Raw genomic sequence first — 15,769 nt, 5'->3', positions numbered from 1 at the left:
TTTATTGACACATTCCTGGAGTCAGATACATCACATGATCACACTGACAGAACCACAGGCACATAGACACAGGCAACAGAGCATGCACAATGTCGGCACTAGTACAGTGTATATCCACCTTTCGCAGCAATGCAAGCTGCTATTCTCCCATGGAGACGATCGTAGAAATGCTGGATGTAGTCCTGTGGAACGACTTGCCATGCCATTTCCACCTGGCGCCTCAGTTGGACCAGCGTTCGTGCTGGACGTGCAGACCGCGTGAGACGACGCTTCATCCAGTCCCAAACATGCTCAATGGGGGACAGATCCGGAGATCTTGCTGGCCAGGGTAGTTGACTTACACCTTCTAGAGCACGTAGGGTGGCACGGCATACATGCGGACGTGCATTGTCCTGTTGGAACAGCAAGTTCCCTTGCCGGTCTAGGAATGGTAGAACGATGGGTTCGATGACGGTTTGGATGTACCGTGCACTATTGAGTGTCCCCTCGACGATCACCAGTGGTGTACGGCCAGTGTAGGAGATCGCTCCCCACACCATGATGCCGGGTGTTGGCCCTGTGTGCCTCGGTCGTATGCAGTCCTGATTGTGGCGCTCACCTGCACGGCGCCAAACACGCATACGACCATCATTGGCACCAAGGCAGAAGCGACTCTCATCGCTGAAGACGACACGTCTCCATTCGTCCCTCCATTCACGCCTGTCGCGACACTACTGGAGGCAGGCTGCACGATGTTGGGGCGCGAGCGGAAGACGGCCTAACGGTGTGCGGGACCGTAGCGCAGCTTCATGGAGACGGTTGCGAATGGTCCTCGCCGATACCCCTGGAGCAACAGTGTCCCTAATTTGCTGGGAAGTGGCGGTGCGGTCCCCTACGGCACTGCGTAGGATCCTACGGTCTTGGCGTGCATCCGTGCGTCGCTGCGGTCCGGTCCCAGGTCGATGGGCACGTGCACCTTCCGCCGACCACTGGCGACAACATCGATGTACTGTGGAGACCTCACGCCCCACGTGTTGAGCAATTCGGCGGTACGTCCACCCGGCCTCCCGCATGCCCACTATACGCCCTCGCTCAAAGTCCGTCAACTGCACATACGGTTCACGTCCACGCTGTCGCGGCATGCTACCAGTGTTAAAGACTGCGATGGAGCTCCGTATGCCACGGCAAACTGGCTGACACTGACGGCGGCGGTGCACAAATGCTGCGCAGCTAGCGCCATTCGACGGCCAACACCGCGGTTCCTGGTGTGTCCGCTGTGCCGTGCGTTGATCATTGCTTGTACAGCTCTCTCGCAGTGTCCGGAGCAAGTATGGTGGGTCTGACACACCGGTGTCAATGTGTTCTTTTTTCCATTTCCAGGAGTGTATTTTACGCGCGACCCTTCTCGTAAAGAAACTGTGTGATTAGTCAGATGCCGTAGAATGCCACTGGAGAGCGCTGAGGTCGTAAATCGCGATGAGGAGCTCGTTGCGTTCCGTGAGGTGTAGCAAGTCTTTTCAGAGCGTGCAGCAACTACGACAGACACTAGGTTTGGCGTGCTTCGCCACGTTTCGTGTGAGTATGGCTCTACACATATATTAGAATTCTGTGTGTTTTTTTTGTACGGCTTATATTGTCACTGAATCACATTAAAAATAGCTCAGATCGAGACATGAGAAAGGTTTTCTTCGTTGTCACATAAATGCCAGAAATGGCAAATATTACCATTTGTAACTACAGTGAAAATGCACTAAACAGCAGCTGATTGACACCAACCAGGGACACGAAACAGGACGGAAAACGTACGAGTAAGTACAGAAACGTACATAACCTCTACCCTCGAAACAGCTCTCCACAAATACGCAATAATTTTCTTCATGGCTGGTTTGCAGATGACATGCTGTCAAAAATCTAAGAAAACGAGCACTAAAATCGATGTATAATAATACAGTTCAGTCAGCGATGTAATTTTAAGGTGAATGTCCAAACAAAACGAAGCAAATTGCAAATATTGTATTTTTTAGGCCTACAACTGTTAAAATATTATAAATGTAACATTTTACTTTACAGAAATAAAAATTTGACCCACAGTAGATGACACATTGGTGTCGAAACATGTCTGGTCAAATATAAAAATAAAATAATTGTGTTTGCATAAGGCTGATTTCCAAAACCACCCAATTTCTACATCTACCCTACTACCAGCTCATCTGGTATTTGGCTGCAGGAGACGCTGAATTTAGAAGAGACCAAAACTTGTACATTACGCTGTATCTTTACGGGTACTCGCTATAGAGAAAAGGAGAGCGTACAATGTTACATATAGAAATAGTCGACAGCCTAGCATTACTAACGGTCAGTTCTGTCTGAAACGAATCCCTCATACTGATTTAAAACCTGCTGTACGACCGGACTTCTCTCCTCGACCGTGGTTAGACTGTGTGAAGCTAAGTAAACGTTATGTGACGTCCATCATTCGTACGAGGCTGGGACGCAAATGTTAGCCTGCACATTTACATAGAATACAAGTTCTAGCCGGCTGGGGTGGCCGAGCGGTTCTAGGCGCTACAGTCTGGAACCGCGCGACCGCTACGGTCGCAGGTTCGAATCCTGCCTCAGGCATGGATGTGTGTGATGTCCTTAGGTTTAAGTAGTTCTAAGTTCTAGGGGACTGATGACCTCAGAAGTTAAGTCCCATAGTACTCAGAGCCATTTGAACAAGTTCTAGTTTCTGCACACTGCGATGATAGTCAAACTGACGAAGCAGGTCTGAATCATCTAATGCGGGCCTGTAGTTTAAAAAACAAGGAAGGACTCAACTGTGCAGTTTTAAAACCGACAGCGTTCTGGAGACTTGTCAGTGACACAGTCATATTTTGGCTCCATGGCGAGGAAAAACTGACTCAGGTTCTTTAACATCTAAACTTCATTCACAAAAATATAAAACTGAAAAGGATTTTCAATATAACAGGAGATGAAGGGTTGTGTAGCGTGTATGGTTATTTTAGTTCAGGTAAAGGAAACTGGGTTTTTAGTATGTCCCGTTTACCGTAAGCTCACCCATACCGATTTATACCTGCAGGCGTCTAGCTGCCACCAGCCTTCGCAAACTATGAGTGTACACAAAGCTTTAGTACACAGAGCTCAAGCAGTGTCCGATGCTGACAGCCTACAGAGTGAAATGGTACGTCTGGAAGAAATATTCCGTAAGAATGAAAGCTCTGCAAACAATAACGCCATACCAACCAACAGAAGATCAAAAAGAAAGAGATATAAAGTCTACGGCCTTTCTACCGTATGTGAGAAATATTTCTTTGAAATTTGCAAGAATAATGAAGAAGAATAAAGTGGTTGTGATCTTCGTAGTGCCGGCCAAGGCCGCAGCTCATCTGGTGTCTATGAAGGATGATTTGCTTGTACGAAAGGAGCGGGTACATACAAAATTCTTTGTGTGTGTGATACAAAGTACACAGGATAAGCAATACGTACTGTAAAAGAACGTTGCATTAAACACCAGCAGTACACTTGCCTGGAACAGTCCAACAAATCTGCAGTGGCTCAGCACTATATTTCCACTGACGATTCCATAGATTATGGGGAAGTTAAGATACTGGCTACAGCCTCATCCCGCTGGGATTCAGGTGTCAAGGATGCTGGGGAAATACAATTAGTAGAAAACATGTTCGAGCGGGACGAGTGTTTCCAGCCCGACAAATCGTGGAAACCTCTCATTTCTCGTGCGCGGTCTCAAAGAAAATATTGTTCGAGGTCTTCGTTACCTGGCATTACAATTCATGCCATCGGTAATACTCCACCAAATACTTCATAAGCCTGTGGATTAGCTGACTGCGCTTGCACTGTTTTACTCTTAGAGGCGTAAAGTTGTATCTATGACTAACACTCTTGTTACCAACAGTATTATCTTTGCCATACGCGCGTGTACTCCACAGTGTAAAGTGTGTTAGAAATCTTGCAGGCGACTCACCTTCAGAATGACAAAGATTGTCAGCTGAATATCGGTACACGGGTTAATAATATTCCAACGGAATCCCGGAAAATGACGGAATATTCGATCCGCCGGGAAAACTTTAAGAATCACATATTCTGATTTGTTTAAAAAATTTTAAATTAGGTCAGTAGTTCCTGCTGATGACGCATGCCACTTTTACACTGAGGTTACAAGCCGCGAAATAACTCCTTTTGCATGACATAGTACAGCAACTCGACGTGACACGGGCTCAACAAGTATTTGGAAATATCCTCCAGAAATATTTGAGTCATGCTGCCTCCATAGGCGTCAATACTTGCGACATTGTTGCCGATGCAGGACTTTGTGCACGAACTGATCTGTCGATTATGTTCCATTAATTTTCGATTGGATTCTTGTCGGGCGATTTGGGTGGTCAAATCATTCGCACAAATTGTCCAGAACGCTCTTCACACTAGGTGTGAGTAATTGTATCCCGGTGACACGGGGTCTCGTCATCCATAAAAATTCTATCGTTATTTAGGAACATGAGTTCCCTGAATGGCTGCAGATGGTCTCCAAGTACTCGAACAGAGCCATTTCCAGTCAAACATGGTCCAAATGGCTCTGAGCACTATGGGGACTTAACATCGGTCATCAGTCCCCTAGAACTTGGAACTACTTAAATCTAACTAACCTAAGGACATCACACACATCCGTGACCGAGGCAGGATTCGAACCTGCGACCGTTGCGGTCGCGCGGTTGCAGACTGAAGCGCCTAGAACCGCTCGGCCACACAGGTCGGCTATTTCCAGTCAACGACGGTTCAGTTGGACCAGGGAACTCTGTCTATTCCAGGTAAACACAGCCCGCACCATTATGGAGCCACCATCAGCTTGCGTAATGCCTTCTTGACGACTTGAGTCCATTGCTTCGTGGGGTCTGCGACACACTCGAACGCTCCCATTCGCTCGAGACTCATCTGACCAGGTCACGGTTTTCCAGTTGTCTAGGATCCACCTGATACGGTCACCAACCCAGGACAGGCGCTGTAGATGATGTCGTGCTGTTAGAAAAGGCACTAGCGTCGGTTTTCTGCTGACATAGCCGATTGACACCAAACTTCACCCACATTGATTTCTGTCACGTCAGCCGGCCCCCGTGGCAGAGCGGTTCTAGGCGCTTCAGTCCGAAACCGCCCTGCTGCTACGGTCGCAGGTTCGAATCTTACCTCGGGCATGGGTGTGTGTGATGTCCTTAGGTTAGTTAGGTTTAAGTAGTTCTAAGTCTAGGTGACTGGTGACCTCAGAGGTTAAGTCCCATAGTGCTTAAAGCCATTTGAACAATTTTTCTATCACGTAGTATTGCTTGTCTGTTACCACTGACAACTCTACGTAAACGCCGCTGATCCCGGTCCTTAAGTGACGGCCTTCGGACTCTGCATTGGCCGTGGTGAGAGGTAATGCCTGAAGTATGGTATTTTTGGAACACTCTTGACACTGTGGATCTCGCAATATTGAATGCCCTAACGATTTCCTTTGCCCTATGCGTCTAGCTCCCACTACCATTCCACGTTCAAAGTCTTGTAATTCCTACCATGCGGCCCCAATCAGATCGGAAAACTTTTCACAGGAACCACGTGAGTACAAATGACAGCTCCGCCGAAATATTAGTACACGTGTTAATAATTTCGCCGATATAAAATGTGTGTGAAATCTTGTGGGACTTAACTGCTAAGGTCATCAGTCCCTAAGCTTACACACTACTTAACCTAAATTATCCTAAGGACAAACACACACATCCATGCCCGAGGGAGGACTCGAACTTCAGCCGGTCCCGGGTATACTCCCGAAAAATTACGGAATATTCGATTCGCGAGGAGAATTTCAGTAAACACGTCCTGTGATTTGCTTACAAGATTTTAAATTAGGCTGGCAGTTCCTGCTGACGGCGCATTACTGGAAATGTTCCTTATTGTTTGAGCTGACTGCTTTCCACCCCTAATGCAGCAGTAGTAGTGCTGGGACTGAAGCGGCAGTGCGCAGGCGCCGGCGTCCCGACGCCGTGGAGGGGCCCGCCGGCCGGCTGCTCGGCCACCTGCCGCTGCCGCTGCCGCCAGTGTCGGCGCCGCACCGCACCGCGTCCGGAGCCCGCGAAGCCAGCACCGCGCCGCAGTCTGCTCCGCGACGCCGCCCGCTCCCCACACGGCTCGCTGCCTCTCAGGTCGCCGCGGAAGGCAAGGCATTCGCTACAGTCTTCGTGAACAACGTCTTCTGTTGCGTCGCAGCTCCGAAATTTTACAGACGATCATAGTAGGACAGTAGCTGCTTGTGAGGCCTGCACGGAAACCGAGGTACGCGATGGCGGTGTGTTGAGGCGGCCTGTAAGTCGCTCGGCGTCGCTACGTGATGACAGCAGCGGGGACGCTGACTGCCGTGTGGCTGGCGGCGCTCTGCTGGCGCCAAGGTAAGTCTAAGCCCAGTGGCGCGTTCTTAAGGGACGGCTGCGCCTGGGCTCACGTTTTCTTATTATCTTTTTATTTTTTGCAAGATGTGGGACGGGAGGTAGAGAGTGATGGGAATCGATTGTGTTCTGGCTTGTTTGAGGAAGCCCCCAACGATTTCCTTTCCTGGGCCCACCTCTTACATCAAATTTACTGGATTATTTATTGAATACTGGGTGTACCAAGGGGGCATGGCCAATATTCAGGGATACGGGACTAACGATCATTCGAAGCAAAACAGTCTGGTAAACACAAACTCTTAAATGCGTACCTTAAGAGCCATGAGCACTTGTTCATCTTCGCTTCTGTGGAGCACACCTCTTCCACGGAACGAGTGCTCGTTGCTCTTAAGTTATGCGTCTTAGAACCCATGTTTACTAGACAATTTTTTCTTGTTTCGATCCATGCTACCTCCTTCCAAAATGTGGAAAGCAAAGAACTTGCAGTAGAAGAAGTGCTCATAACTCTCGGGGTCTGCATTTAGAGCACACTTTTTCGCTTAGAATGATCGTCCCTGTCAGATCCTTGAACACTAACTATTCCTCCTGGGACACCTTGAATATTTCAGTCTCCGTTTTCCCTCCAATTTCTTGCTTCTTTGGCTCTCTCTCGTACTAACAAGCTAAGTACGTAACGTCGGAAGGTCAGAACCGACCGAAAAGGTGCTTGAACTATAAATCTTCCATCCGAGATTTCTACGAGTCACTCGCGTGCAAAACGCGTACAGACATTTGAATGATCACGTGTTCAAGTTCTAAGAGAACAACTTCGGTAACGCGAAGAAACTAAATATCGATTTGATAAGACCAAACGCAGATATTCAACGTCGCTTCTTATTGCTATATTTCTCAGTCAACATCACTTCTACTTTCAAGCAGCCCAATATCAAACACCACACTAATTACATTTTCAAATTATGATATTAATATGTGAAAGTTATGCCTTTGCGAAGAATATTGTTATAAAGGCTCGTAATTCGGTGCAGAAAGCAGACTATATAATACAGTGTAGTCTGATGATGAAATGATGATCGTGTAACTTTACTTGTGGTACGCAGTACGCCGCAGCCTAACCGGTAACTTCTGGAAAACATTCATGGGATTTATTCGCTTCATGACACTGGGGTTCATTCCTTCCAGTCCAACCCACAACCGAACACTCCAAAAGGCGGCCTCCTATTGTCCCTATACTGTTAGGACCAATCTATTCGAAAGCGTGGAGAGTCATTCGATTTATCCTTATTGTACAATTCTCTTCTGCAAACGTGTTAAGTAATAATGTACAAAGTACTTCTTATTGCAGGTCAAACATGCCATCGTCAAATATCACCAACAGAACACCTGTGTCTTTGATGCGAAAACTCATACCACCATTTTTTAGATAAGCGACTTATATTCAAAGCATATGTTTGTGCAGTTACGAGCGTTTGAGGTCACGCACTTTGTTTGTAAGAATCTTATTCCACAATGTCTTAATAGTACCAACAGCAGCAGAAGTAGTAGTAGTAGTAGTGCTAGTTTTATTCATCCATGAGACACTTTTGAATGCATAATGGACGTGTCATGGTACTATAGTTTATAGTTTAACAATAAAGAATAACCTAATTGCAGGTCTGATTTGACATGCATGAAGCAGGTAGTCGGCTGTAGCCTTATAGCTGCAACCTTTCTGGTGTTCGCCTGAAGTAATTTAGCAAAACCACAGAGAAACTTAGTGAGGGTGACTGGATAGGCACTGTAGTGTTCATCTACCAGAATACAGGACCAATCTATTCGAAAGCGTGGAGAGTCATTCGCTTTATCCTTATTGTACAATTCTCTTCTGCAAACGTGTTAAGTAATAATGTACAAAGCTAATGCTACAATCTTCATCCCCGTGTCACTAGCATTCACTACAAACATTATTTTTTAATACCTCATAATATCTGCCATCATCCTGTCTCTTCAACTAATTTGTGTTTTCCATACAGTTATGAACAGATATAGCTAGGATATTACATAAGTGAGACCTTGTGTTGCGATTAATAACATGACAGTTGCCGGCCGCTGTGGCCGAGTGGTTCTAGGCGCTTCAGCCTGGAACCGCGCTGCTGCTACGGTCGCAAGTTCGAATCCTGCCTCGGGCATGGATGTGTGTGATGTCCTTAGGTTAGTTAGGTTTAAGTAGTTCTATGTCTAGAGGACTGATGACCTGAGATGTTAAGTCCCATAGTGCTTAGAGCCGTTTGAACCATTTGTTAGATGATGGGTACTTGATCTGCAATGTATGTGGAGTGTGTCTCTTTTTCCTTTATTAATTAGTGACATAATACAGCTATCCAAAGACTAATTCACAAGTGTTTATTTACTCTAGATCTCAAGGAGATAATTTACCTGTGTCGATTGTCTTTTTTCCATTAACTGATGAGAAGGCATTCTGTTTTGCTATGTCAGTAACCGAAACTTTGAAGACTCATATTTAGAATATTTATATACTTAATTTTATTCAAGCTTTGAATTACAGAGTAAAATTCAAGAGATTGAAAAGTCAGAATCCAGCAGTATGATATGGTAATTTAATGATTTAAGATGATACTTATTCTATTCTTGGACAAAAACTGCAGTTCGACATTAGACTCTTCACTAAAATTACGACACCCGTGATCTAACTACATAAATCGAATCACCGTATGTTTGATGATTTTGAAGGATCTTCCGCTACTGCATGGGTGGTACTATTCGTAATACAATTGAATGTCAGGAGTATTATGTAAAATATGAATGTAATAAATTTCTACACTTATCCCCAATCCTGTAATTCGATTTCTATGTGTCTTACTTCTTCATTCTTCTCAGTACTACGAAACCTCACTTAATTGGCTGAGTTTTCTATCTGGCCTACAGTAGGTCCTTACTCGCTCGGATGTAATCTAGATGGTGAAAGATTTATATTATCAAAATGTGACTAGCAAGGGCAGGAAATACACCGACGTAAGAATCGTACTTAGCAGACAGTGCGTCGATGTCCTGAATTAAAGCCCCGTCGGAGGTTCGAGTCCTCCCTCGGGTGTGTGTGTTTTTGTTCATAGCGTAAGTTAGTTTAAGTTAGATTAAGTATTGTGTAAGGTTAGGGACCGACTACCTAAGCAGTTTGGTCCCATAAGATCTTACCACAAATTTACAATTTTTTTCTTGAATTAAATTCAAAATCTCTCCACAACCTTACAGAGTGCTTGAGTAGGAGACTGCCCATTTGTTCCTCTTGCGGACTCGTTAAGTTTTAAAATCTCTTTACCATTCTCGAGACTGACAGGTTACCTATCGATATATGGCTCGTCTTCTCCTTCTTTACATCTCCAGCATCAACGAAGTAGACACAACACTGCACAAGCACTGTTTTCACTCATCGAAGCTATAAAATAATACTTTTGACAGGTTAGACACGCAAGCCATCAGAACAGCTTTCTCTCGAAACGCTTGCAGTAAGACAGGAGCCACATTTTTTCACACAGTATTTTAAATTTATGTTAGGAGGAATAAATGCGGAAAGTTATTGAATGATACGAGTAACGTTCAGTACTTGACATACAGTTCAGTGCATGCATCGCAGTACAGATACGCGATATTTCACCTGCGGAGCAATGAAAAGATTTTCTTGCTCTCGACCCGTCGATGCGGCAGTGCATTAAATCCTTGACTTCCGTTTGAGAAGCAGATGGAAACCACGCAGCGATATGTTGCACCAGTCTCTACGGGCGTCTGCTTCACACGGGTCCCTACCAGTGCAGGATAATATCCCATTTCCAATTGAAACATACAGTAGAAAAACATTTTTTTAAGAACGGGAAAGCAATTATGGCCTGCATAATTTCCACTAGAGTTACGTCTGTGGCAGTTTCATCGTATAGATGATGTTGGTTTGAACTGGCTCACCAGTTCCTACGTATATAAAACACGGTTCAAAAAACTGTTGACAAGGGCAAATTGTTGGCGACGGTTGGCACTTACTTGCGCGACAAGTTCCTCACGAACCCGCCTTGTTGCGGGGCAAAGTTTGTGACAAAAATAAGTACGGATGTTGGTAGATCGAGTGTTCACAAGTCAATGTTATGTTCTCAAACATTTAAATTTGGTCCTAATACAGCACAGTAGTGGATGCGAGACATAGCTGCCTGTTGCCCTGAAAGGCGGCTACCCAGCGCAACATGGCGCGCGTCTTCTCCTTGCGAAGCTCTTAATGTTGCAGCAAAATAAAGTTTTATACCTAGTAGCTTTCTGGTAATATGTTTAAGAATGTCTCTTCACATTTAATACTGAGCGTAACGCCACTGTAAAATCTATTTTACTATCTGATCTCAGCTGACGTTATTTAGACGAAGCAGTATTCACGTATGTTTCCCAAACTATGAGATTTATTAAAAATCATAGAAACGCAGTATTCTCACAAAGTGAATTCCGCCGTTTGTTTTTACTGTAATGAAATTACAGCGGTTGCTTCTCTTTATAGAATTTGGCGTAAAATTTAATGGTCTGTGGATATTATGACACAATTGTTGTTAACTGTTATCTCTCGGCTAAGATCACAGCTTGCATAATTATGTTAAACTTTGTAACGCTGTTGTGAACATCTCGGACATCGATAGATGGCTGCGTTTGCCTGTTCCATGTATCACCTATCGACGTGCATACTGCTAGAGAGGTAAGTGGATAGGTGAAATTGCTTCGAACATTTGATAAAGAGTTTATGGTTTAAAGAAGCATACGGTCCCGGTGCTTCATTCGACGCCGGAGTTCGTCAGTCGTACTGGTTGTCGAGTGATGGAGTGCCGGTCTCTCGGAAATCTATGAGCAGATGTTTTCATACTGTAAGAGACCTGGAGAACGGGCTGGCCACAACAGTCGAACACCTCTGCATCGAGGTAGGTCAGGAAACCACTGGAAACATGCGGTATTGATTTTATGTGTATAGACTGAGGCGGAGAGTGAAAATTTGTTCCAAAGCCTGGAATCGAACCCGGCTCTCCCGCTTACTAGGCAGGTGCGTTAGTCACTAAGCCACTTTGGCACAGCGGTTCAAACAACTCTGGCATGCCATCCTCTTCGGTCGAAATTCTCTCTGCCACCCCAGTCGACTTTAAATGCTCCCTTTCTGTTCGAGTGTAACACGACCAGAAAGGGGGAATTTAAAGAAGACTGGGGCGGTAGTGAGAATTTGGATCTAGGAGGCTACGTCCATCACGGTGCTGTAAGTAGATGTATGTGAACAGCGTCAGTGGTTGAGCGATCACTGTGAAGGCACAGAGATACAGTGTACTCAAGTGAAGCATCGTTACACCGCCTGACAAGAGTTTGAAAAGGGCCTTATTGTGGGTCTCCAGTTGGCTGGCTGGTCGAATCGTGCTTTAGAATGTGACAGTGAACCGATGATCGACTATCGGAGCGTGATGGTAGGCATACGCTTTGTCAAAGTTCCTGTCGACTAATTCTGACGAACACAAGCGACTGTGCGCTAAGCACATCGCAACTCTTCACTTCAGCGGCTTCAAGTCGAAAAAAGTAATTGAGTCACTGGATCATTCTGTGTCATTCCGCACCATTGGTCGGAGACTAACAGCGACAGCCCCATGCTTAGGCTGCCGCTAACACTACAACACAAGCGGCTGCGTTTGGAGTGGTGCCGTGACCAGGAAGAATGGAGTCACATTGCATTCAGTGATGACCCACGGTTTTGCACCATCCCGGATGACCGCCGTCTGCGAATATGGTGACGACCTGGGTAGAGGTCGTACTCTCCAACGTTTTGGAGAAGCACAGTGGTGTTATTCCTGATGGTGTGAAATCTTATGGGACTTAACTGCTAAGGTCATCAGTCCCTAAGCTTACACACTTCTTAACCTAAATTATCCTAAGGACAAACACACTCACACACCCATGCCCGAGGGAGGACTCGAACCTCCGCCGGGACCAGCCGCACAGTCCATGACTGCAGCGGCTGAGACCGCTCGGCTAATCCCGCGCTGCTTTATTCCTGGCGGTATGGTGTGAGGTCGCGGCTGGTACTGTAGGAGGGCACTATGACGGGATAACAGCACATCACGGAAAACCTGCATCCTCATGTGCTACCTCTCATGTGACAGTATCATAGCGCGATTTTTTAATAGTGCCATGATCGTCCACACAAATTCTATGAGCTGTCTGCATGATGTGGAGGTAATTCTGTGGTCCAAAATATCCCCAGATCTGCGCAAGTTTCACTGTTACGTACGATCTGCATTTCACCTTTGCTTTATCAAGTTCTTTCTGTGGCTACCTCACATTAGTCTAAGGTGGGAAGAAATTTCATACGCGACCTATTTATGAATCGTTCAAATATTGGTCAGTGTGTGTTCTCGTGTTGTAGTAGTGCGTGGAGCTACTGGGCCGTAACTGTTCCGGTATTCGCCCGAAAATCACAGATATTAATCTCTATATACACTGAATATCCAAAGAAACTTGAACACCTGCCTAATATCGTGTAGAGAGCCCGCGAGCAAGCAGAAGTGCCGCGACATCATGCGGCATGTACTCGACTAATTTCTGAAGTAATGCTGGAGGGAACTGACACCATGAATCCTGCAGGGTTTTCCATAAATCCGTAAGAGTTCCAGGGGGGGTGGAGACCTCTTCTGAACAGCACATTGCAAGGCATCTCAGATATGTTGTTTAATGTTGTTTGGTGGCCAGTGGAAGTGTTTAAACTCAGAAGAGTGTTCCTTGAGTCACTCAGTAACAATTCTGGATGTGTGGAGTGTCACATTGTCTTGCTGTCTTGGGATCCAGCACGGCGTTCCGTACTACCCTCCTGTACCCACCGATACCATATTCTGCTAACAGTCATTGGATCTCGACAAACGCGAGCAGCAATGTCGCGATACGATAAACCGCAATCGCGATAGGCTACAATCCGACCTTTATCAAAGTCGGAAACGTGATGGTACGCATTTCTCCTCCTTACACGAGGCATCACAACAACGTTTCTCCAGGCAGCGCCGGTCAACTGCAGTTTGTGTATGGGAAATCGGTTGGAAACTTTCCTCATGTCAGCACGTTGTAGGTGTCGCCACCGGCGCCAACCTTGTGTGAATGTTCTGAAAAGCTAATCATTTGCATATCACAGCATCTTCTTCCTGTCGGTTAAATTTCGCGTCTGTAGCAAGTTATCTTCGTGGTGTAGCAATTTTAAAGGCCAGTGGTGTAGTTAGTCATAAAGGTCTTAGCTCGCAGATTAAAATTTCTTTATTTGTTAGACGTGTCCGCTACAGACATAATCATACATCAAAAAGCTCTGGACTTACAGGAGGAAGTTCTATGTCAGTAGTAAAACGTATGGCTAGTCGGGGCGTCGACTCGCGCAAGTAGGCCAACAGTCGTTAATCCGGCGAGCAAATTCGACGCTAGTCTGGCAGAGGTCCCAGTGTCGTAACGTGGCGCGCTACGCGCTACGCGAGAAGGGATAATGTGAGTGGCCCGGCGTGCTAAACACGTGCGACGGCCGTTCTGGGAACTGGTGCGGGGCTGCCGCGCGCGTGCGGCACACAGGGCGGTGGCGCTACGCGGGGACGCGGTTCTCGCTAACCTCTGGCAGATAGCCGCTAAGCGAGTGGCGCTCGGATGCGGCGGCCGCGGATTGCCCGCTAAAATTAGCAGCGCAGTCCGCGAGCGAGGCAGACCGCGAGCGCAAGTGCCGTCTGCCCCACTGTGGCTGCCGCTGCCGCCGCCGCCGCCGCGTCGCCCGCCAGTTGGCCGCTTTCCGCGTTTGCGTCACACCAGATGACAACAAACGGCGCGTAAAGACGCGTACTTGCCTTTGACGTCACACTACGGCGGGCTGGCGTCTGCCAAACACACCTCGTTTACGATATTGGAACGAAGCGAAGACGCCGCAGAGTAAAATATATGTCTGAGACAAGAGGATCGTTTCCGTTAAAACTAAATGAATGGAGTGACGGTACTCTGTCTTTGGCACTAACAGGATGGTATCGATGTCACAGGCACTTAGAAGCAGTTTAGGCTAATGAAGTCAGACAGTCGCTTAATGAGTTAACGTCCTTTTCCTTTACTTCCACAGCAGCTGCGATCTTGTTAAAGGGTAATGATTCCGGCGACGCTATAACCTTTAGTACTAAAATTAATTTGCGTTTCAGGAACGGATAGTACTGTTACAGACATTTTTGTCAAGTGGTTACCAAAGAGTATTGCTTCGCGAGGGAAAAACAATGTGGGTAGCTAATGCAGTAGAACAAATGTATCCTTTACGCGCGAGAGTACCTCTCGAGATGGACAGAAATATGAAAGTATCGCAAGATTACAGTATGAGAATATATTTATTACTAAGACAAAAAATGAATCAGGCAGAAAAGTTGACTCATTTCAGATGTGAATTGATCTGCTAGAATGATGGATAATGCCAATTATTTATTTTTATTTTTATCATGTTGAGAAATAAGGAGGAGCGATCCGTTTTACAAAGGTAAAAGACTTTCTGTAGCCACGATCACATAAATACTTCTTTATTTCCGACAACCGGTTTCGACGGAGTTTGCTGTCATCGTCTCATCTTCAAAAATTTTTGTAACAAAACGTGTTCATTGTGTGTTGGAACCTCATGCCAAGTTGTTATATTAGGGAATAAAATGTAGCACATAAAGCAAAGGTTTGTCAGAAATAAAACATGTATAATCAAAAAGCACCTTGTGTATAGGCCATGTCCTAATATGTAGCGCTCACAGATGGTTGTTAAGCCTTAAAAATCATAATATACAATAAAACCTACATTAGCACGTTAGCTTGATGCTATAGAGCTTGGCTACAGAATGTTTTTTTTTACTTATTATTTATTTATATGACTGGTTCCAAGACATCAGAACAACCGCCTACACGAAGTTCACGAACAGACACCGCGTAGCCGGCCGCTGTGGGCGAGTGGCTCTAGGCGCTTCAGTCCAGAACCTCGCGGCTGCTGCGGTCGCAGATTCGAATCCTGCCTCGGGCATGGATGTGTGTGATGTCCTTAGGTTAGTTGCGTTTAAGTTGTTCTAAGTCTAGGGGACTGATGACCTCAGATGTTAAATCCCATAGTGCTCAGAGCCATTTGAACCATTTGAACACCGCGTATCAGTCTCACCCCCCGTTTCTGGGCTAGGAATATTCTTGACGAGCCGAAGCACTTGGTCTTGAAACAAGTTCAGTACATAGTTAGCACAATGCTGATCAGAAAATTTATAAACGAAGAATTAAAGAATTGACAGAACACGAAAAAATAGAGTGTAATAAGAAATAACACGTTGCAGAGAAAAGTTCTC

At 45.8% G+C, this 15,769-nt stretch overlaps 1 protein-coding gene across 1 annotated transcript in view; it reads left to right on the top strand.

Moving 5' to 3' along the window:
* The first annotated feature begins 6,094 nt into the window (after nt 1-6,094).
* The window catches only part of LOC124594195, a 294,437-nt gene continuing 284,762 nt past the window's right edge, over nt 6,095-15,769 (top strand). Inside the window, exon 1 of the mRNA XM_047132553.1 lies at nt 6,095-6,413. Within this exon, the coding sequence (XP_046988509.1) occupies nt 6,356-6,413 (58 nt within the window). The 5' untranslated portion in view covers nt 6,095-6,355. The remainder of the gene's footprint in view (nt 6,414-15,769) is intronic.

Source organism: Schistocerca americana, chromosome 2, assembly GCF_021461395.2.
Source record: "Schistocerca americana isolate TAMUIC-IGC-003095 chromosome 2, iqSchAmer2.1, whole genome shotgun sequence".
NCBI lineage: Eukaryota > Metazoa > Arthropoda > Insecta > Orthoptera > Acrididae > Schistocerca > Schistocerca americana.
The sequence above is the reverse complement of the archived record's forward strand: the minus strand, read 5'-3'. Positions and strand labels throughout refer to the sequence as shown.